Source organism: Bufo bufo, chromosome 4 (assembly GCF_905171765.1).
Source record: "Bufo bufo chromosome 4, aBufBuf1.1, whole genome shotgun sequence".
Classification (NCBI taxonomy): Eukaryota; Metazoa; Chordata; class Amphibia; order Anura; family Bufonidae; genus Bufo; species Bufo bufo.
Genome location: NC_053392.1, coordinates 195,538,981 through 195,563,743, shown reverse-complemented (window position 1 = coordinate 195,563,743; position 24,763 = coordinate 195,538,981). Strand labels below are relative to the sequence as shown.

At 44.7% G+C, this 24,763-nt stretch overlaps 1 protein-coding gene across 1 annotated transcript in view; it reads left to right on the top strand.

The window, feature by feature from the left end:
- Positions 1 to 24,763, top strand: part of SERPINI2 (serpin family I member 2) — a 148,014-nt gene that overhangs the window by 46,108 nt on the left and 77,143 nt on the right. The window contains exon 4 of the mRNA XM_040428181.1: positions 21,529 to 21,723. Coding sequence (XP_040284115.1) covers positions 21,529 to 21,723 — 195 coding nt within the window. The remainder of the gene's footprint in view (positions 1 to 21,528; positions 21,724 to 24,763) is intronic.

Below are 24,763 nucleotides of genomic sequence, written 5' to 3'. Positions count from 1 at the left end.
CTCCGTTTTCTTGTTGCCTTTCACTACAGTTCAATTCTTTTCCTTTTTTTTCAGTTTGGCGAGACATAGTCATATGTACAGGCAAATGCCTTTTCAGAAATCTACCTCATTTATAAGTGCACACCTTCACTTCTAATCTGTACGCGCCACAAAGATAAGAATGTGGTGGATTTCTAAGACAGTAACAGGGTTACCCATCTAAAAGTATTTTTTTCTCCAATTTCCTGTGAACATTTTCTTAACAATTTGAATTAAACCATATATACTCATATATATATATATATATATATATATATATATAGAAAGAAAAATGGCGGCACTGGCTCCAGAGGGAAAAGGCGGGTGCACGTCCCAAAGGGAATGGACTGGTTTCCCTGATGGATAAATTCAGAAAAATGAGCGGCACTCCAAGGATAAAAGCAGTGAACCCTTTATTCACACCGGTGGTGCTAAAGTGTGTGAATAAAGGGTCACCGGTGTGAATAAAGGGTTCACTGCTTTTATCCTTGGAGTGCCGCTCATTTTTCTGAATATATATATATATATACACTGCTCAAAAAAATAAAGGGAACACTTAAACAACCCAATGTAACTCCAAGTCAATCACACTTCTGTGAAATCAAACTGTCCACTTAGGAAGCAACACTGAGTGACAATCAATTTCACATGCTGTTGTGCAAATGGGATAGACAACAGGTGGAAATTATAGGCAATTAGCAAGACACCCCCAATAAAGGAGTGGTTCTGCAGGTGGTGACCACAGACCATTTCTCAGTTCCTATGCTTCCTGGCTGATGTTTTGGTCACTTTTGAATGCTGGCGGTGCTTTCACTCTAGTGGTAGCATGAGACGGAGTCTACAACCCACACAAGTGGCTCAGGTAGTGCAGCTTATCCAGGATGGCACATTAATGCAAGCTGTGCCAAGAAGGTTTGCTGTGTCTGTCAGCGTAGTGTCCAGAGCATGGAGGTGCTACCAGGATACAGGCCAGTACATATGGAGATGTGGAGGAGGCCGAAGGAGGGCAACAACCCAGCAGCAGGACCGCTACCTCCGCCTTTGTGCAAGGAGGAACAGGAGGAGCATTGCCAGAGCCCTGCAAAATGACCTCCAGCAGGCCACAAATGTGCATGTGTCTGCTCAAACGGTCAGAAACAGACTCCATGAGGGTGATATGAGGGCCCGTCGTCCACAGGTGGGGGTTGTGCTTACAGCCCAACACCGTGCAGGACGTTTGGCATTTGCCAGAGAACACCAAGATTGGCAAATTCGCCACTGGCGCCCTGTGCTCTTCACAGATGAAAGCAGGTTCACACTGAGCACATGTGACAGACGCGACAGAGTCTGGAGACGCCGTGGAGAACGTTCTGCTGCCTGCAACATCCTCCAGCATGACCGGTTTGGCATTGGGTCAGTAATGGTGTGGGGTGGCATTTCTTTGGAGGGCCGCACAGCCCTCCATGTGCTCGCCAGAGGTAGCCTGACTGCCATTAGGTACCGATATGAGATCCTCAGACCCCTTGTGAGACCATATGCTGGTGCAGTAGGCCCTGGGTTCCTCCTAATGCAAGACAATGCTAGACCTCATGTGGCTGGAGTGTGTCAGCAGTTCCTGCAAGACGAAGGCACTGATGCTATGGACTGGCCCGCCTGTTCCCCAGACCTGAATCCAATTGAGCACATCTGGGACATCATGTCTCGCTCTATCCACCAACGTCACGTTGCACCACAGACTGTCCAGGAGTTGGCAGATGCTTTAGTCCAGGTCTGGGAGGAGATCCCTCAGGAGACTGTCTGCCACCTCATCAGGAGCATGCATAGGCGTTGTAGGGAGGTCATACAGGCACGTGGAGGCCACAGACACTACTGAGCCTCATTTTGACGTGTTTTAAGGACATTACATCAAAGTTGGATCAGCCTGTAGTGTGTTTCCAAATCCAGACCTCCATGGGTTGAAAAATTTGATTTCCATTTTTTTATTTTTGTGTGATTTTGTTGTCAGCACATTCAACTATGTAAAGAACAAAGTATTTCAGAAGAATATTTAATTAACTCAGATCTAGGATGTGTTATTTTTGTGTTCCCTTTATTTTTTTTGAGAAGTGTATATATATATATATATATATATATATATATATACTGCTCAAAAAAATAAAGGGAACACAAAAATAACACATCCTAGATCTGAGTTAATTAACCGCCTCCGGACCGCCTAACGCAGGACCGCGTTCCGGAGGCGGCAGCCCTGTGCACAGTCACGCATATATGCGTCATCTCGCGATGGCCGAGATTTTCTGTGAATCCGCGCACACAGGCGCGCGCGCTCACAGGATCGGAAGGTAAGCGAGTGGATCTCCAGCCTGCCAGCGTCGATCGTTCGCTGGCAGGCTGGAGATGTGATTTTTTTAACCCCTAACAGGTATATTAGACGCTGTTTTGATAACAGCGTCTAATATACCTGCTACCTGGTCCTCTGGTGGTCCCCTTTGTTTGGATCGACCACCAGAGGACACAGGTAGCTCAGTAATATGTTGCACCAAGCACCACTACACTACACCCCCCCCCTGTCACTTATTAACCCCTTATTCACCCTTAATCACCCTTGATCACCCCTGATCACGCCATATAGACTCCCTGATCACCCCCCTGTCATTGATTACCCCCCTGTCATTGATCACCCCCCTGTAAAGCTCCATTCAGACGTCCGCACGATTTTTACGGATCCACTGATAGATGGATCGGATCCGCAAAACACGTACGGACGTCTGAATGGAGCCAACCAGGGGCGTGATCAATGACGGTGGTGATCACCCCATATAGACTCCCTGATCACCCCCCTGTCATTGATCACCCCCCTGTCATTGATCACCCCCCTGTAAGGCTGCATTCAGATGTCCGTATGATTTTTACGGATCCACTGATACATGGATCGGATCCGCAAAACACGTACGGACATCTGAATGGAGCCTTACAGGGGAGTGATCAATGACAGAGGTGATCACCCCATATAGACTCCCTGATCACCCCCCTGTCATTGATCACCCCCCTGTAAGGCTGCATTCAGATGTCCGTATGATTTTTATGGATCCACTGATACATGGATCGGATCCGCAAAACACGTACAGACATCTGAATGGAGCCTTACAGGGGAGTGATCAATGACGGAGGTGATCACCCCATATAGACTCCCTGATCACCGCCCTGTCATTGATCACCCCCCTGTCATTGATCACCCCCCTGTAAGGCTGCATTCAGATGTCCGTATGATTTTTACGGATCCACTGATACATGGATCGGATCCGCAAAACACGTACGGACATCTGAATGGAGCCTTACAGGGGAGTGATCAATGACGGAGGTGATCACCCCATATAGACTCCCTGATCACCCCCCTGTCATTGATCAACCCCCCTGTAAGGCTGCATTCAGATGTCCGTATGATTTTTACGGACCCACTGATACATGGATCGGATCCGCAAAACACATACGGACATCTGAATGGAGCCTTACAGGGGGGTGATCACCCCATATAGACTCCCTGATAACCCCCCTGTCATTGATCACCCCCCTGTCATTGATCGCCCCCCTGTCAGGCTGCATTCAGATGTCCGTATGATTTTTACGGATCCACTGATGCATGGATCGGATCCGCAAAACACATACGGACATCTGAATGGAGCCTTACAGGGGGGTGATCACCCCATATAGACTCCCTGATCACCCCCCTGTCATTGATCACCCCCCTGTCATTGATCACCCCCCTGTCAGGCTGCATTCAGATGTCCGTATGATTTTTACGGATCCACTGATGCATGGATCGGATCCGCAAAACACATACGGACATCTGAATGGAGCCTTATAGGGGGGTGATCAATGACAGGGGGGTGATCAATGACAGGGGGGTGATCACCCCATATAGACTCCCTGATCACCCCCCTGTCATTGATCACCCCCCTGTCATTGATCACCCCCCTGTAAGGCTCCATTCAGACATTTTTTTGGCCCAAGTTAGCGGAAATTATTTTTTTTTTTCTTACAAAGTCTCATATTCCACTAACTTGTGTCAAAAAATTAAATCTCACATGAACTCACCATACCCCTCATGGAATCCAAATGCGTAAAAATTTTTAGACATTTATATTCCAGACTTCTTCTCACGCTTTAGCGCCCCTAGAATGCCAGGGCAGTATAAATACCCCACATGTGACCCCATTTCGGAAAGAAGACACCCCAATGTATTCCGTGAGGGGCATATTGAGTCCATGAAAGATTGAAATTTTTGTCCCAAGTTAGCGGAAAGGGAGACTTTGTGAGGAAAAAAAAAATATATAAATTTCCGCTAACTTGTGCCAAAAAAAATAAATTCTATGAACTCGCCATGCCCCTCATTCAATACCTTGGGGTGTCTTCTTTCCAAAATGGGGTCACATGTGGGGTATTTATACTGCCCTGGCATTCTAGGGGCCCTAAAGCGTGAGAAGAAGTCTGGGATCCAAATGTCTAAAAATGCCCTCATAAAATGAATGCGCATCTAGGCTGCAAAAAAGTGTCACACATGTGGTATCGCTGTACTCAGGAGAAGTTGGGCAATGTGTTTTGGGGTGTCATTTTACATATACCCATGCTGGGTGAGATAAATATCTTGGTCAAATGCCAACTTTGTATAAAAAATGGGAAAAGTTGTCTTTTGCCAAGATATTTCTCTCACCCAGCATGAGTATATGTAAAAAGACACCCCAAAACACATTGCCCAACTTCTCCTGAATACGGCGATACCACATGTGTGACACTTTTTTGCAGCCTAGGTGGGCAAAGGGGCCCACATTCCAAAGAGCACCTTTAGGGTTTCACAGGTCATTTACCTACTTACCACACATTAGGGCCCCTGGAAAATGCCAGGGCAGTATAACTACCCCACAAGTGACCCCATATTGGAAAGAAGACACCCCAAGGTATTCCGTGAGGTGCATGGCGAGTTCCTAGAATTTAATATTTTTTGTCACAAGTTAGCGGAAAATGATGATTTTTTTTTTTCCCTTACAAAGTCTCATATTCCACTAACTTGTGACAAAAAATAAAAACTTCCATGAACTCACTATGCCCATCACGAAATACCTTGGGGTGTCTTCTTTCCAAAATGGGGTCACTTGTGGGGTAGTTATACTGCCCTGGCTTTCTAGGGGCCCAAATGTGTGGTAAGAAGTTTGAAATCAAAATGTGTAAAAAATGACCGGTGAAATCCGAAAGTTGCTCTTTGGAATATGGGCCCCTTTGCTCACCTAGGCTGCAAAAAAGTGTCACACATGTGGTATCTCCGTACTCAGGAGAAGTTGGGGAATGTGTTTTGAGGTGTAATTTTACATATACCCATGCTGGGTGAGAGAAATATCTTGGCAAAAGACAACTTTTCCCATTTTTTTTATACAAAGTTGGCATTTGACCAAGATATTCATCTCACCCAGCATGGGTATATGTAAAATGACACCCCAAAACACATTCCAGGAGAAATGGGGTGATATATTTTGGGGTGTACTTCTTCATTTTTATGTGCTCTGTTGAAAAAAATCAGTCTTTAAATTGACACTTTTGTGTAAGAAAAAAAAATTTTTTTTGCCTGCATAGCAATAATTTCTACAAAAAACTAGGGGGTCTAAAATCTCACTACACCCCTAGATGAATACCTTAGGGGGTCTAGTTTTCTAAATGGGGTCCAATATGGGGTTCTTCTATTGATTTGGCAGCTCAACGCCATTACAAGTGTGCAATGGGGCCTAAAACATTTTCAAGCAAAGCTTGTGTTCTAAAAGCCACTGGGTGCTCCTTTAAGTTTGAGCCCTGCCGTCTGTCAAGACATAAGATTAGGGCCACAATTGGGGTATTTCTGAAGACAGGAGAAATGGGGTGATACATTTTGGGGTGTACTGCTTATTTTCATGTGCTTTGTAGAAAATAAAAAAAATATCTTAAAATTGATACTTTTGAGTAAAAAAATAAAATTTTATTTTTAATAAACCATTTTTTTGTCACCATTCATCACAAAAAATAAGCAAGTGATCAAAAAGGCGTATTCCCACCAAAATAGTACCAATCTAACCGTCACCTCATCCTGCAAAAAATGAGCCCCTACCTGAGACAATCGCCCAAAAAATAAAAAAACTATGGCTCAGAATATGGAGACACTAAAACATCATTTAAAAAAATTTAAAAAAAGCTGTTATTGTGTAAAACTTACATAAAAAAAAAAGTATACATATTAGGTATCGGCACGTCCGTATTGTCCGGCTCTATAAAAATATCACATGACCTAACCCCTCAGATGAAAACTGTAAAAAATAAAAACTGTGCTAAATAAACAATTTTTTGTCACCTTACATCACAAAAAGTGTAATAGCAAGCGATCAAAGAGTCATATGCACCCCAAAATAGTGCCAATCAAACCGTCATCTCATCCGGCAAAAATCATACCCTACCCAAGATAATCGCCCAAAAACTGAAAAAAAATATGGCTCTCAGACTATGAAAACACTAAAACATGATTTTTTTTGTTTCAAAAGTATACATATTATGTATCGCCGCATCCATGACAACCTGGTCTATAAAAATACCACATGATCTAACCTGTCAGATGAATGTTGTAAATAACAAAAAATTAAAAAAACGTGCCAAAACAGCTATTTCTTGTTACCTTGCCTCACAAAAAGTGTAATATAGAGCAACCAAAAATCATATGTACCCTAAACTAGTACCAACAAAACTTCCACCCTATCCCGTAGTTTCTAAAATGGGGTCACGTTTCTACTCCAGGGGTGCAACAGGGGGGCTTCAAATGGGACATGGTGTCAAAAAAATAGTCCAGCAAAATCTGCCTTCCAAAAACCGTATGGCATTCCTTTCCTTCTGTGCCCTGCCGTGTGCCCGTACAGCAGTTTACGACCACATATGGGGTGTTTCTGTAAACTACAGAATCAGGGCCATAAATATAGAATTTTGTTTGGCTGTTAACCCTTGCTTTGTAACTGGAAAAAATTGATTAAAATGGAAAATTTGCCCAAAAATTGAAATTCTGAAATGTAATCTCTATTTGCCAATAACTGTTGTGGAACACCTAAAGGGTTAACGACATTTTTAAAATCAGTTTTGGATACCTTGAGGGGTTTAGTTTCTTAGATGGGGTCACTTTTATGGAGTTTCTACTCTAGAGGTGCATCAGGGGGGCTTCAAATGGGACATGGTGTAAAAAAAAACAGTCCAGCAAAATCTGCCTTCCAAAAACCGTATGGCATTCCTTTCCTTCTGCGCCCTGCCGTGTGCCCATACAGCAGTTTACGACCACATATGGGGTGTTCTGTAAACTACAGAATCAGGGCCATAAATATTGAGTTTTGTTTGACTGTTAACCCTTGCTTTGTAACTGGAAAAAAAATATTAAAATGGAAAATCTGCCAAAAAAGTGAAATTTTGAAATTGTATCTCTATTTTCCATTATTTCTTGTGGAACACCTAAAGGGTTAACGACGTTTGTAAAGTTTTGAATACCTTGAGGGGTGTAGTTTCTAGAATGGGGTCATTTTTGGGTGGTTTCTATTATGTAAGCCTCACAAAATGACTTCAGACCTGAACTGGTCCTTAAAAAGTTGGTTTTTGAAAATTTCTGAGAAATTTCAAGATTTACTTCAAATCTTCTAAGCCTTGTAACGTCCCCCAAAAATATAATGTCATTACCAAAATGATCCTAACATGAAGTAGACATATGGGGAATGTAAAGTAATAACTATTTTTGTAGGTATTACTATGTATTATAGAAGTAGAGAAATTGAAACTTGGAAATTTGCTAATTTTTCAACATTTTGGGAAAATTTTGTATTTTTTTATAAATAAAAATGAATTTCTTTACTCCATTTTACCAGTATCATGAAGTACAATATGTGACGAAAAAACAATCTCAGAATGGCCAGGATAAGTCAAAGCGTTTTAAAGTGACACTGGTCAGATTTGCAAAAAATGGCCTGGTCCTTAAGGTGAAATAAGGCTGTGTCCTTAAGGAGACATGTATGCAGTTCATAATAAAGTATCTGCTCTGTTTAAGTAGTTTTAATGTAGTCTTCACTTTAAAAGGATGTTCTCAGGGGCGGACTAGCCATACATCATATTGTATTTCTGTCCACGCCTACTTCTCTTCTCCCTGCCTACTTGTGGCTTGTGTTGGCTCTGCCTACTTGGGTCCCCCCCCCCCCCCCCCCCCCCCTTTAACAAATTTCTATGGGAAGACTGGTGAATAGTGGTCCCGATCACCAGTCTCCTTGTAGATGAGAGTATCAGGGGCGGGATCATCCTCTACAAAGCATTTATGGTATATTTATATGGAAAGCTCCTTTAAGGAAATTATATTCTACCTGAAACATTATCTATAGGTCATTTGTCATGTAGTCACATCTGTTCAGTTGTGTTGTCCTTCACATTAGGTCATAGGGAAATATCCTGGTAACCAAGTGGCTGACTGCATCAGTGGTCAATAAGATAAACTCTGCCACATGTTCTCTTCTCACAGAGACATTCTGGGAAGGTTTACTTTGCTATTTTGCTATTACTTATCTCTGTAATGTTCAGCATAGTTAGCATGGTGTACATTGTGATCTGTGATAAAGAGACATCTTATGTTACCATGTGTTGTTTAACCCCCTGTATCACTTTATGTGGTAATAATTTTGGAACGCTTTTACTTATCCAAGCCATTGTTTTCTTGTGACACATTGGCCCAGATTCAGGTAGATTTGCCCATTACTTACACCTGAGCCGCTCAGCTGAATTTCTCTGCGCTGGAGCAATTTTGCCAAATTGCCACCTGATTCAGGAATCGTTTGTTCATTTAATTTGCTCCTGTTTAAGGCAAAGCTGAGGGCGCAAGGCCGTGCAAGTCAAAGTGGGTGTGCCCCTATGTAAATGAGGAATTTTCGGCTCAGCAGAGGTTTGCTAGCATAATTTCAGGGCAAATCCTGCTCAGCTGCTTGCACTGAGCAAATAAATAGGAGCAGACTTGCGCAGGTTCTTTGCTGAATTTCATCCTGCTTTTTCCTACCCCCCCTGAGCAAGGAAATTCAGCCCTTTTGCAAGACATGGCACCTCCCAAAGGGACCAAAATATTTTATATTACTGTATAAAGAATTTAAATTATAAAAGAACAGAAATAAACATACATAGCCTTTATTTTATTGGTGCAGCTGTTTTAGTGTAGTACTTGAATGAGATAAGTAAATTCTAGAAACATCTGAAAATGTCATTTTTCATTTGAAGAGCACAAGGAACACTTGTTTTTGTGTTTTATTCTCATAGGATAAAAAGGTATAAGAACAAACTGCCATCTAGAATAACTATTTAGATGTTCTTTAGATGTATTTCAAATCTGCTTGTTCAGATCGTCTGTCTAGGTGCTGCTGAAGTTGCGCGCTCCTTCAGATGACATTTGGCCATCTTTTGCTAACTTGCCCCTGCTTTTAACAGGAGCAAGTTTGCCCAGGGAAAAAAGCTTGCACGCTTCCAGCGCAAGATGCGCATCACACGCGCATGTTTCTGAATCATCGGCAGTACCTAATTTGCATATTCGCTGAGGGAATTCCATGAAGGCGCAACTTACACCCCGCGCAAAATTGCACGCAAATTGCGCAGGAACAGCTAGGCTGCGTGCGCGGGAAAATGGCAGCATTTCAGGCTTAACTGGTTTACAGAATCAGCCGCAAATTTGCATAGGAGCAAATCAGTACTTGCGCGGCGCAAATCACACTTGTTCCCGCGCAAGTGCTTCTTGAATCTGGGCCATTGTATTTCATGACAGTGGTAAATTTGAGTCAATATACTTCACCTTTATTTAGAAAAAAAAAATCCCAAATTTACACATTAAATTTTTTCGTGGTGCGGACCAATCACGGACCCATTCAAGTTGAATGGGTCTGCATTCATCTGCGCCAGCCACACGGATGGTGCCCATGCATTGGGGACTGCAGTGAAGTAATAGTACATCATATGTTGCCAAGGGGTTAATGTATGGAGATATAGCAACGTGACATTAAACGGAACCTGTCATGTTGACCATGGTAAGAAAAACAGACGAACCAGCACCTCCATAGTAAGTAAATTTGAGAACGCAGGTGCACGCTGCCTTGGCTGAAACACAATGTGATTAGTAGAACTACAAGTAACAGCACACTGCTAGTCAATTGCACAAAGATATAAGCAAATACTAAATGAAAAATAAGCTGCATGGTGGCCATACTTACTGCAAGAGCAGTTGGAAGCTCTTTGCGCATATAATTGATCAAAAATATGTCGGGCCCATCTACCGAACGACAAGGTGGCTTCCATCAGACGGTGCCTACTCTAACATAGGCCCCGTCTGATGGAAGCCACCTTGTCGTTCGGTAGATGGGCCCGACATATTTTTGATCAATTATATGCGCAAAGAGCTTCCAACTGCTCTTGCAGTAAGTATAGCCACCAAGCAGCTTATTTTTCATTTAGTATTTGCTTATATCTTTGTGCAATTGACTAGCAGTGTGCTGTTACTTGTAGTTCTACTAATCACATTGTGTTGAACATGGTGTCTGTGATGCAGGCAGCATGTTATAGAGCAGGAGGAGGTGAGTAGATTTATATATCGTTTTATGGGAAAAGATTCAGTATAAGGCTACAGGCACACAACTGTATGTGTTTTGCAGTCCGCAAATTGCAGATCCGCAAAAAAAACAGATGACGTTCCGTACGGCATCAGTTTTATTGGCAGATCCTTTTTTTTGCGGATCCATTGTAATAATGCCTATCCTTGTCCGCAAACTTGAAAAAAATAGGACATGTTCTATTTTTTTTGCGGCGCTACGGAATGGACATACTGATGCGGGCAGCACACGATGTGCTGTCCGCATTTTTTGCGGACCCATTAAAATGAATGGGTCCGCATCCTATCCGCAAAAAAAACGTAACGGACAAGGAAACAAACAACGTTCGTGTGCATGTAGCCTAACTTGTATTTTTGTCATTTATATTCCTGCCCATTCTGTGCTTTGAAGGTAATGAGAAGTTCCTATCAGTGATTAACAGCCTTTCCTCTATGACTGTGCATACAAACAGCAAACAAAATATAGCAGTACACTGTTATACATGGATATCATGGAACATAGAGTTTATTCTGGATTACAGTGGTACTATACCTACTATACATGAGAAATGGAAGCTCTTTTACACACATTTTTGATCAAATGTGTGTCGTGCCCATCTACCAACATCAAGGTGGCTTCTGCAGATGGGTAACAGAACTGCCTCTTCTAGGCCTAACCTAAGCCTACAATGTTCATAGCAGTGTATATTCTGCTCAGAAGCCCTGGGCAGATGGTGGGGAGTGCTTAATCTAAAGGAGGCAGCTACCCTCCTAACACACTGCAAGAAAATTTAGACTAGTACATCTAAAGTCACAGTTGTGTATACAGAGATAACTGTCAATCACTGATAGAACTGTCACGACTGTGACTGATCCAGACAGGTCTGGGAGGAGAAGGTCGCAGTGACTTGCTACTCGCGATAGCTTGTGAGTTTGCTCCATGGTTCAGGGTATGTCATCCGGGTTTTGCCTTGTAAACCTTTTTGTCCTGACTGGGAGTTTGTAGGCATCCTTCTCAGGTGAGTCCTGTCTGCCACTCCCAGCTACTATATTAGTTTCAGTTTCACTTGCAGTCATTGCCAGATATAGTCCTTACTTCCAGTTCTATTCTGACCTTTGAAGGAGATAATTTGATGGTGTTGCTGTGGAGCTCTTGTCCGGCGTGGACTGTCGTGATTGGGATCACCTTCTCTGCTCGTGACTGGATAAGTCTATCTCTGCTATAGTTTGTTTGTTGCTGTCTTCCCCTGCTGTTCTCCTAGACATGAGTGATGGTGACTAGCGCTCCCATCGGCCTTTCCCCACTCTAGGCTTAATAGGGTGACTGAGGGTTTAGGCATCCTGCTCTCCGCACGGGTTCACACCCCGTCTAGGGTATCAGGGCAGACAGGTTCCAGCTTAGGGTTAGTCAGGGGTGGCCATACTATTCCCATCCGTAGATTAGGGTCCCCCTTCCCCTCCGTCTGGTGCGACACGACTGCTGCTGGGATAGCGGTCGTGACAGTATATCTGGCCTTTTAAAAAAAAAAAAAAAAAAAAAAAGTGACATTTCTTTTTTTTTTTTTTTGCTTGCTGTTTTGCTTTGTATTTTTCTGTTTCACTATGGATCCGGTTACGGTTTCGGCAAAACAATTACAGGGATTATCCCTTGAAGTGGCAGGATTAAAAGCAACAGTGCTGCAGCAGCAATCCTTGGGTTCCACCGTTGCTACGGGAAACCAAGGTACTCCTGAGCCAAAAGTGGCTTTACCTGATAGGTTCTCAGGAGGGAGAGACCAATTTGTAACCTTCAGAGAAGCTTGCAAATTGTTCTTCAGGTTACGCCCTAGATCCTCCGGCGGTGAGGAACAACGGGTGGGCATTGTAATTTCTCTCCTGCAAGGAGATCCGCAGGCTTGGGCTTTCTCCCTACCATCAGACTCTCTGGCCTTACGATCAGTGGAGGAGTTTTTTGAAGCCCTGGGTCTCGTATATGATGACCCGGACATGGTCTCACTGGCTGAGTCTAAGCTACGTAGACTTCGGCAAGAGAACCGGTCTGCTGAACTATATTGTTCCGAATTCCGTAGGTGGGCAACTGATACGTTATGTAACGACTCGGCCCTTAGGAGTCAGTTCTGCGAGGGGTTGTCTGAAAAATTAAAAGACGCGCTGGCGGTATACGAGGTCCCTGGGTCTCTGGAGGCTGCTATGTCTCTGTCCATAAGAATCGACAGACGACTCAGGGAGAGACTATTAAATTTTACGGAGGCCTCTATAGGGCAGGGATCGGTTTGTTATGATCCAGTCGAACCAATGCAAATAGGGGGCGCCACTAGACGGGTGAATCCTCCTAAGTTCCGCCGTAGGTCAGAGGTTTGTTTTCGTTGTGGGGGGAGGGGTCATTTTTTAAAGGTTTGTCCCTCAGAACCCAAGAGACCACAAACAAAGGAGCCGCCGGAAAACTAGAGTCCCCAGATTGTGCGGAGGATAACAGTCTGGGCGTATTCGTTTCCTCCATACGCATGTCTCAGTTTTTGTTGTCCGCTACCGTTGAGGCGGGCAATAAGACTGAGATCTGTTCCGTCTTTTTGGACAGTGGGGCGGGGGTCAACTTGGTGGATTCACGGTTTGCTCAGGCTCTGGGTTTTACTCCGGAACCGATACGCAGAACTATTCCTGTTTTTGCCATCGACTCCTCCCCTCTTACTCAGAAAGAGTTAACTCAGATCATCCATAATATCCATCTGCAGGTAGGGGACCTCCATAAAGAGCATATCTCTTGTTATGTCCTGGACGGTCTTCCGGCTCCTATGGTATTGGGGCTTCCCTGGCTGGTGACTCACAATCCAGTGGTGGATTGGCAGGCCGGGGAGATTGTGGAGTGGAGTGAACATTGTAAGGACAACTGCTTGAGTAGTAGGTGCTCTACACTCTCTGTAACATCTTTACCTGCCTTTCTGTCAGATTTTATGGATGTGTTCTCTGAGAAGGGTTGTCAGGGGTTACCACCTCATCGTCCATATGATTGCCCGATTAATCTATTACCTGGGGCAAAACTACCTAAAACCCGGTTATACAATCTTTCCGGCCCGGAGAGGAAGGCTATGAAAGATTATATTTCGGAGAGTTTGGCTAAGGGACACATCAGACCCTCTTCTTCACCCGTGGCTGCAGGGTTCTTTTTCGTTAAAAAGAAAGATGGGGGCCTACGTCCTTGCCTGGATTTCCGGGAATTAAACCGGATAACTATCCGAGATCCCTATCCTCTTCCTCTCATTCCCGACCTCTTTAATCAGGTTGCTGGTGCTAAATGGTTCTCCAAAATGGATCTCAGAGGAACCTAGAACCTGGTTCGCATCAAAGAGGGGGATGAGTGGAAGACGGCTTTTAATACTCCGGAAGGGCATTATGAAAATCTGGTCATGCCATTTGGTCTTACTAATGCGCCTGCGGTATTCCAACATTTTGTCAACGATATTTTTAGTCACCTTATCGGGAGATTTGTTGTGATATATCTTGATGACATCCTGGTCTATTCCCCGGATCTGGATACACATAAGATCCATGTGAGACAAGTGCTGCAGATATTAAGGGCCAACAAATTGTTTGCTAAGTTAGAAAAATGTGTGTTTGCCGTAAAAGAACTGCCATTTCTGGGGTATGTGTTGTCAGATTCAGGTTTCCGCATGGATCCAGAGAAAGTCCGGGCGATTATAGACTGGGATCTGCCTGAGAACCTGAAGGCATTGCAACGCTTCCTGGGGTTTGCCAACTTTTATAGAAAGTTTATAAAGAACTATTCCTTGGTGGTCAAACCACTGACGGACATGACCCGAAAGGGATCCGATTTTTCCAAATGGTCACATGCAGCCAAAACTGCCTTTGCATCTCTGAAGGAGAGATTTACCTCGGCCCCTATTCTCGTACAGCCAGATGTCTCGCTTCCTTTTATTGTAGAGGTTGACGCATCAGAGGTGGGGGTGGGAGCGGTACTATCTCAGGGCCCGTCCCCTGGTGAATGGCGTCCGTGTGCTTTTTTTTCGAAGAAATTGTCTACTGCAGAAAGGAACTATGATATTGGCAACAGGGAACTTTTGGCTATTAAGTTGGCTTTTGAGGAGTGGCGTCATTTTTTGGAGGGGGCGGTTCATCCCGTCACGATGATTACTGATCACAAAAACGTATTATATCTGGAGTCTGCTAAACGTCTCACCCCTAGACAGGCTCGGTGGTCGTTATTTTTTACTAGGTTTAATTTTGTAATAACCTATCGCCCGGGGGCAAAAAATACTAAGGCGGATGCATTGTCTCGAAGTTTTCTGGAGGGGGTGATGTTGAGGTACCAGAGCCCATTTTGCAAAAGGGGGTGGTGGTCTCTGCATTACACTCAGGTTTAGAGGGGAGGGTGTTCGAAGCTCAGGGGGAAGCCCCGGCCTCCTGCCCCTCGGGTAAACTGTTTGTGCCAGAAAATTTACGCCTGGAGATACTAAAAGAACACCATAACTCCACACTGGCAGGACACCCAGGTAGTAGGGCAACCTCTGAATTAGTGTCTCGTCGGTTCTGGTGGCCTAAGTGGCGCCAGGAGGTGTTGAATTTTGTGTCTGCATGTGCTACCTGTGCTCGTTCTAAGGTAGATCATACTCGTCCGGCAGGGCGTCTTTTACCTCTAGCCATCCCCAACAGGCCTTGGACGCACCTGTCAATGGATTTCATTACGGATCTACCAGTATCAGCGGGGAAAACTGTTATTCTTGTAGTGGTTGACAGATTCAGTAAAATGGTGCACTTTATTGCTCTTGCCGCATTGCCTAATGCTAACACACTGGCTCAGGTTTTTATTGACCACATCGTGAAGCTTCACGGGGTCCCTTCCGATATTGTTTCGGATCGTGGTACCCAATTCGTTTCTAAATTTTGGAAAGCTTTTTGTTCTCGTTTAGGGGTTCATCTGTCGTTTTCTTCATCTTTCCATCCACAGTCCAACGGTCAGACTGAACGTACCAATCAAAACCTAGAGACATATTCGAGATGCTTTGTTTCCGAAAATCAGGAGGAATGGTCATCTTATTTACCGTTAGCCGAGTTTGCCATTAATAATCGTCGTCAAGAATCCACCGATAAGTCACCATTTTTTGGTGCGTATGGTTTCCATCCTCAGTTTTGTACGTTTAGTGAGGGGGGGCCGTCTGGGATTCCCGAGGAGTAACGATTTGCGTCTTCACTTTCTTCAGTGTGGCAGAGTGTGCAAGAAAGTTTGAAGAGAATGGGTGGTAGATACAAACGTGTGGCTGATAGGAGACTGATGGCAGTCTTGAGTTTCAGGTAGAAAAGATTGTTGACTCACGATATGTTCGCCGCTCTCTTCAGTACCTGGTGCACTGGAGAGGTTATGGTTCCGAAGAGAGAATGTGGGTTCCAGCTTCAGAGATAAAAGCGGACAGACTCATTCGGGCTTTTCATAGCTCCCATCCGGAGAGGCCTGGTCTTGAGGGTCCGGGGGCCCCTCGTAGAAAGGGGGGTACTGTCATGACTGTGACTGATCCAGACAGGTCTGGGAGGAGAAGGTCGCAGCGACTTGCTACTCGCGATAGCTTGTGAGTTTGCTCCATGTTTCAGGGTATGTCATCCGGGTTTTGCCTTGTAAACCTTTTTGTCCTGACTGGGAGTTTGTAGGCATCCTCTCAGGTGAGTCCTGTCTGCCACTCCCAGCTACTATATTAGTTTCAGTTTCACTTGCAGTCATTGCCAGATATAGTCCTTACTTCCAGTTCTATTCTGACCTTTGAAGGAGATCGTTTGATGGTGTTGCTGTTGTCCGGCGTGGACTGTCGTGATTGGGATCGCCTTCTCTGCTCGTGACTGGATAAGTCTATCTCTGCTATAGTTTGTTTGTTGCTGTCTTCCCCTGCTGTTCTCCTAGACATGAGTGATGGTGACTAGTGATCCCATCGGCCTTTCCCCACTCTAGGCTTAATAGGGTGACTGAGGGTTTAGGCATCCTGCTCGCCGCACGGGTTCACACCCCGTCTAGGGTATCAGGGCAGACAGGTGCCAGCTTAGGGTTAGTCAGGGGTGGCCATACTATTCCCATCCGTAGATTAGGGTCCCCCTTCCCCTCCGTCTGGTGCGACACGACTGCTGCTGGGATAGCGGTCGTGACAAGAACCGCCTACTTGGCTTCAAAGCCCAAAGTGAGTAGGAATATAAATGTATAAATTACAAGTTTTATTGAATCATTTCCCATAAAAGTATAAATCAATCTGCTCAGCAACTCCTGCTCTATAACATGCTGTCTGCAGATTGCACTGCATTTTCATGGTGACAGCTTCCCTTTAATCAGACAACTTTTAAAAAGGCTAAAGGAAAATGATATTATTAAAAGGGACCTATTGTGACTGTAACCGTGGTGGTTATCGTCACAATAGGTAAATACTTGACAGTTACAAAGTCTATCGTAGGCTCAGAGCTTGGCGTTTACTATTGGGAACAGAACAGTTTCCCATAAAGGGCACACAGCGAATTGGCAACAGTCTCTTTCACAGGGCACACAGCACATTGAATGCAGTCTCTCAGTGAGATCACACAGCATATTGATTTGCAGTCTAAAACAGAGATGCCCAACCTGCGGCCCTCCAGCTGTTGTAAAACTACAACTCCCATCATGCCCTGCTGTAGGCTGATAGCTGTAGGCTGTCCAGGCATGCTGGGAGTTGTAGTTTGGTAACAGCTGGAGGGCCGCAGGTTGAGCATCACTGGTCTAAAAGGTCAACTCATGTATTGAACATGGTCGGGCACCTTGGGATTATAGAGGTTGTCCGGGTGAAATAACTTTTCAGTGATGCCTGCAGTCTGTCTCCACTATGGAGAGCATCACACTTATTACCTGCTTACCTGCTCTCTGCCACTCCGATCGTGTGCTCTGGCTCCTGCATGTCCATTTTCCGGCCTTTGGTGCTGGAGCTATGCTCCTGTCCTAGGTGTTCCATCTGCCCAGTTCTTGAGGGCCACCTAGTGAGTCATCGATGTCATCTTCCCTTCCTACTCTGTTTCTATGTGTGGTATGGTTTATGTTACGGGTTGGTGTTGGATGTCTAGTTGTTGTTCCATGTCTGGTCTGTTTCTGGTGTGTATAGTCCTGCATGGATGCTAGACATTTCCCCTGGCTACGCCTTCGGTGAGAGGGCTCTTGGGTTCCCCGGAGGGGGAACAACGAGTCAGTGTGCAGCTCTGCCTGAGGCCGACCATGCATCCTCTCCGCATGAGAGTCCAGGCAGTTACTGGTGTGTTGGGTTCTGTGTTTGTTGTTTGTACTGTGTCCTGTATGGTCTTTGGGTTCCAGTACATATGCATGGGTTCCAGTCGGTGTTGTTTGGACTGCTGGTGTTTCTTCCAGCAGCCGCGGCAGGTAAGTGGCCTAGTATATGGGTGCTCTTGGTCCAGAGGTTGTTCTTGCCACTGGTTTCTTACCTGCTGTTCCAGTTTGCTACTGTCACGGCCATGCCCATGACCGTGACTCCTTTACCGCATGCAGTTGCCTGCGGTTTTGTATGGGTGTTCAACCACGGGTGAGGGCCGCTTGTCTGTGGCCTCACTTGTGGTTGCCGCGGGCAACCAGTGTTTGTATTTTGCAGCAGAGCAGCCTGAGCGTCGCTAGGCAGCTTGCTGCCCTGGCATGCGGTCACACCTAGCTACCTTTATGTTAGGTGTGTGTATGTTATGCACGTTGTATGTTTTGTGTGCACTTCCCATTTATGTGTCTTTCCCTTCTGTGGTACTGGAAGGGTTAACTTCCTTCCCAGTGTGTGTGTGATGTCACTGGGTGTGTCCAACCCTTGGGTGTGGCCACTTGGGCCTATATAGACCCTCTCTCTAGCAGGGCTCAGTAGGTTGCTTCAGTCTTGCTAACTGAGGCAGCCTCCTGTGTTTTCCATCCGCCTGTGAGAGCCACCACTGTGGTCATTGTTTATGTTTATCAGTACTATTTAGTGCTGCCATGTATCTGGGTTCCGGTGTGTGGATGAGTTTGTGCTGACGTCTGTCTGCTATTTGTGGACTTCAGCTTTCCTGCACACGGATCCAGTCAGCAGGGCTGTGGCAGGTGGCTGGAACTAGTGCAGCACCTGCCATATACATAGGCTGTTTATGTTTCACCTTTTCCAGCAGCTTGGCCGTTTAGACTCCTGCTCCTCCGTGCTTAGGAGGAGTGGGTTGTCTTACTCAGCTCCTAGCTTAGGGCCATCTTGAGGGCTAGCAGGGACTTCTAGGTTCCGGAGCATGAGCCCTCCTACCATCAAGGTTGGCTCATGTAGCTAGGAGTCAGGGTCAGGTTAGGGATGCGTTTAGGAGGTGACCTGCTCCCTAATCCTGTCTTCTTGGTCAAGCAGCCATAACATCACCTGGCTTCACACGGCTGAGGATTTCCCCCATCCTCAGCCGTGACAGCTACTCGCTGTCATCTCTCTATGTGTGTGTGTGTGTGTGTATTGCTGTTATACTTTCGTTGTAGGATGTTCTAGGGGTCAGGTGAACTCCTACTAGAACATCACTGAAAACTTGTTGTTAGATGTTCTAGGGGTCAGGTGGACCCGCGCTAGAACATGACAGTAAGTTTTGTCTTCCTCTTTCCTTTGTTTCTGGCCTGAGGGAGATTCTGGTTCATCCTTCTGGTGGAGGAACCGGTCGTCTCTAGTCCTGATTCTATTACCAGGGTTATACAGGGTGAGTTAGGGCACTAGGTTCCGGTGTATAAACTTCCCTACCATCGAGGCCTGTTCATACTTATAGTTAGTCAGGACTTGCATTAGGGTTGGAGGTGACCAGCTCTATTATCCCAGTTTTCCCCCACACCGCATCGTGACAGCCAGGATGCAGGACCAAAGCAGAAGGCAAGTATGGCTCTTTCCATAGCAGAGGCAGACTCTGACATCACAGAAAAGTTATTTATTTCTGGACAACCCCTTTAAGCTCACTCATTCTTTAGTCACACTCAGGGCTTTCTTCAGATCACGGTATAGACACTTTTGAGAAAGTGATCTGAAACCACTTGCTATGCTTCCAGGGACACGACCAGTTAAAGGGCTTCCCTCAGATCTGTCAGTCCTAGGTAAGGCACAGCAGGTGCTGGACAAGATGACAGGGATTTAGTTCACTTCCCAACTCTCAGGATAAAGAGCTCTAGCATGGATCGGCAGCTGGACTAAACAGTTCTCTCACATACCAGCCCGCTTTACTGCTGCAGCTCCCTGTCAATACTATACCCTGTATACCGTACACTGTACACTACTACACCACATGCCCAACTCGCCATGGGTCTTGAAAAGCTACCCCATGTGTATGCTACTCTGCCCTCATAGGAGCTCATGCCATGCCATGCTCCAGCTTCCGCAGCTATATATATATAAACACACACACGCCTGCAGTTAAACCTATATCATAACCAGCAGTTAAATGTACAGTAACTGTAATCAGGAGCAGTAGTGTTGATCGAGCACCAAAGTGCTCGTGTGCTCGAGTAGAACACTTCTCGATGCTCGGGTGTTCTACAGAGCACCCAAGCACAATGGAAGTCAATGGGAGAACCCGAGCATTAAACTAGGCACCCCCTGCTCTGAAGAGGGGAGGGTGTCTGGGCTCTAGTTCGGCTTAGGAGTCCCTGCTCTGACTCCATGTATTCCAGCAGCAGCTCTATAGTGTAGTGGTTAACATTCTTGGCTGTGATGTAGAAGGTTGTGAGTTTGAATCCCTCCGGAAACTTTTCTGAAATAGAGGCTAAATTAGATTTAAATACACTGACTCGAGCATCATGCTTGAGCACACGCGATATTCGGCTGAACACTGCGATGCTTGAGCCGAACTGGTGTTCGGCCGAGCATGCTCGATCAACACTAAAGAGCAGATATAATGAACATTGGTACACAAACCAGCGAACATAACATGGTTGCAAACAGTCCAATTATATAAAGGTCATTTCAGATCTTGGTAAGAGGGCACAGGGTTGTAGGAGGTTAATCTTAACCACAACCCTATAGTATATGCAGGTCACATATGCCTTGTTATGCCGGAATACAGCAACAGGGAATGTAACGTTGCATATCTAGGCAGATTTATCATTCAAAAGACTTTACAGCAAGGGGTCTATAGAATGCCTGTCCCTTTAAGTAACATATTCATAACAGTTTAAAGCATCATTCGAATACGCTTTAGTGGACAGAAAATAAATAAAAAAAATGGAGGAACATTTATTTTCTCATATACGTATTAAAGTTGGCATTTTTGCTGTGACTTTTTCCCCCATTCACACAGCTTTCCCAGAGTGGGTTACAAGGGGGTATAGCGTGGGTGGGGGGAGGCGGGCAGTGGGACCTGACTCATTTATCATTCTCCATTTCGGTTTTTGGCTTGCAAAATGGCTCAAATGTATGCCAGCAAGGGAGTAATGTAGAGGCGCAGGCTGTGGCATGGCCTGCGCCTCTACATTACTGGCAGTGCAGAGGGACTTCTTAATAAATGTTCCCCATGGCGTTTTGTGCTTTGAATCAAGCAAAACATCCAAAGTTGTTATGTTAATGTTATAAAGGAATTGTTACACATTTTTAACATGTTACGCATACTGACATGATGAATGGGTTAAATATGATCGCCACTGAGGATTCTAGGTAAATGTTTACTATGTTGTAGCTATCAAGTAATTCAATTTCCTAACTGGATATTGGTAATTGCTGGAAATGTCAGCCAAAAAAATACAAGACAGACACCTCCAAACTATGTAATTCCTTTTCTTCATGTAAAAGCCTCATGTACAGGTAAAAAAAAAAAAATGAAATGAAAAGTGCTCTTTAGAGAGTGGATTATATCAAGGCCCCTCTAAATATGTGTATTTTTTATCATTCTTTGTACAGGAAAAATCCGGAACATGTTTTCAAGTGGAGACATTGAGCCGCTCACCAAACTTATTTTGGTCAATGCCATTTATTTCAAAGGAGAATGGGAACACAAGTTTAGTCCGGAAGCGACTTATCCGAAAGACTTCACTGTGAAAAGGGGCACTACTACCAAGATCCCAATGATGAACCTTCATTTAGCAGCAAAGCTTGGTAACTCCTCGGTCTCTCTGCTCTATCTCTTCTGTTTGGTCAAGTTATGATCTTAGATTCTTATTAATGTTCAGATCATAAAATTAATAATTCAATTATTATTATTTTTACAGGGGGTGTCCCTACTAAAAATGAATATTATATGATAAGCCTTAAGCTTGTCCGCGCTTAAATCCGTGAAAAGGTGGTCAGTGATGCCTCCGTGAAGATGTCCGTGATGGATCTATATTGGTTCCGTGTGTCTGTTTTTTGCTGTTCGTGTGTCATCCGTGTTTCACTGACATTGAACAGCTGAAAAATAATTTTCAAAGCATCTCTTCCTAATTATCCATGAAACACGAATGAAACCGGTCCGCATCAGTGTTGCATCCGTGGTTTTCATGGACCCATAGACTATAATGGGCCTGATGGATCAGTGAATACAGACAAAATAGAGCATGTATCCGTACTAAAACACGGACCCACGGACTATGGTAAAACACTGATGTCTGAATACACACATTAAAATGGATGGGTAGGTGTGCTGTCCGTGGAAAACACATACAGCACATGTACATGGAACACTGACATGTGAATGAGGCTTTAGATACATAGTCTAGTCCAATCACCTATACGATGAACACCTGTCCACCATTCCTCCCCACCCAAACTTCTGCAGAGATAAATAGTTGTATGGATCGGTGGTCCTACAGTATATGGATTGGAGTGGGGGTCATGTTACCTACCACTCAGTGGTTTCCACATCACCCATTGAGTTGTATGAGGTAGAGATGAGGGAAGTTATGAAAAATTTGATTCAACTGCTTTGCTGAACTTCACAAAGTAATTTGATTAGTGACGAAGTCGCATACAATGATGGGGAATGGCGATCATGCCTTTCTGTTATTGAACCCCTCAGATGCCGTGTTCATTGCTGATCGCGGAATCTGAGGCTACCATTTAGGCCTTTGAGGGGTTAATCAGGGTAAAAAAAAAATCCTTATCTATTTGCTCGCGTAGAGGCTGCCATGGCCATCTTGATAGGGGCTCCGATCCGAAGGCAGAGAAAGAGCCACATCCCTCTGCCTTACCTGACAGGTTCTGCGATCAGTGTTGATTGTGGCACCTGAGAGGTTAAATGATGGGGTTTGCCGTTCTCCATCATAGTGGCCATGTACATTCAAGGGGATAATGCAGGTATTGATATTGAAGTCCATGTTAAGACCCATAGCCTTGAGGGTCCCCAGAGTGTATATCCAGAACAGGAGCAGACAGAAAACATAAAGTCGCCCTGGAAAAAAAAAAAAAAAGTGGCACCATGTTGTTAGTGGGACCAAATTGACAGAAGGCAGAGCCAACATAAGTAGGTGGGGCCAGTAGTACTGTAGTACAGCAAAAAATACTGCCCCAACAGAACCAAATACCACAGTCATAGTAACATAGTAACATAGTTTATAAGGCCGAAAAAAGACATTTGTCCATCCAGTTCGGCCTGTTATCCTGCAAGTTGATCCAGAGGAAGGCAAAAAAAAAAAACTATCAGGTAGAAGCCAGTTTTCCTTACTTAAGGGGAATAAATTCCTTCCCGACTCCAATCAGGCAATCAGAATAACTCCCTGGATCAACGACCCCTCTCTAGTAGCTATAGCCTGTAATATTATTACACTCCAGAAATACATCCTTTATTGTACCCACCATCACCACCTCCTCAGGCAGAGAGTTCCATAGTCTCACTGCTCTTACCGTAAAGAATCCTCTTCTCTGTGTACAAACCTTCTTTCCTCCAGACGCAGAGGATGTCCCCTCGTCACAGTCACAGTCCTGGGGATAAATAGATGATGGGATAGATCTCTGTACTGACCCTGATATATTTATACATAGTAATTAGATCTCCCCTCAGTCATCTTTTTTCTAAAGTGAATAACCCTTATTTTGATAATCTTTCAGGGTACTGTAGTCCCCCCTTTCAAGTTATTACTTTAGTTGCCCTCCTCTGGACCCTCTCCAGCTCTGCTATGTCTGCCTTGTTCACAGGAGCCCAGAACTGTACACAGTACTCCATGTGTGGTCTGACTAGTGATTTGTAAAGTGGTAGGGCTATGTTCTCAACACGGGCATCTATGCCCCTTTTGATGCAACCCATTATCTTATTGGCCTTGGCAGCAGCTGCCTGACACTGGTTTCTACAGCTAAGGCTACTTTCACACTCTCGTTTGGTGCGGATCCGTCATGGATCTGTATAGACATATCCGTTCACATAATACAACCGTCTGCATCCGTTCAGAACGGATCCGTTTGTATTATCTTTAAGATAGCCAAGATGGATCCGTCTTGAACACCATTGAAAGTCAATGGTGGACGGATCTGTTTTCTATTGTGCCAGATTGTGTCATAGAAAAAAGATCCGTCCCCATTGACTTACATTGTGTGTCAGAACGGATCTGTTTGGCTCAGTTTCATCAGTCGGACACCAAAACGCTGCAAGCTGCGTTTTGATGTCCGCCTCCAAAGCAGAATGGAGACGGAACGGAGGCAAACTGATGGATTCTGAGCGGATCCTTTTCCATTCAGAATGCATTAGGGCAAAACTGATTCGTTTTGGAAAGCTTGTGAGATCCCTGAACGGATCTCACAAACAGAAAGCCAAAATGCCAGTGTGAAAGTAGCCTTAGTTTGCTGTTCACTAAAATTCCTAGGTCCTTTTCCATGTCAGTGTTAGGCCTCCTGCACACGGACGTTTTTTTTCCCCGTTTACTGGCCGTTTTTTGTGTTCCGTATACGGTCCGTATACGGAACTATTCATTTCAATGGTTCCGCAAAAAAAACGGAATGTACTCCGTATGCATTCCGTTTCCGTATTTCCGTTTTTCCGTTCCGTTTTAACATAGAACATGTCCTATTATTGCCCGCAAATCACAGTCCGTGGCTCCATTCAAGTCAATGGGTCCGCAAAAAAACGGAACACATACGGAAATGCATCCGTATGTCTTCCGTTTCCGTTCCATTTTTTGCTGAACCATCTATTGAAAATGTTATGCCCAGCCCAATTTTATCTATGTAA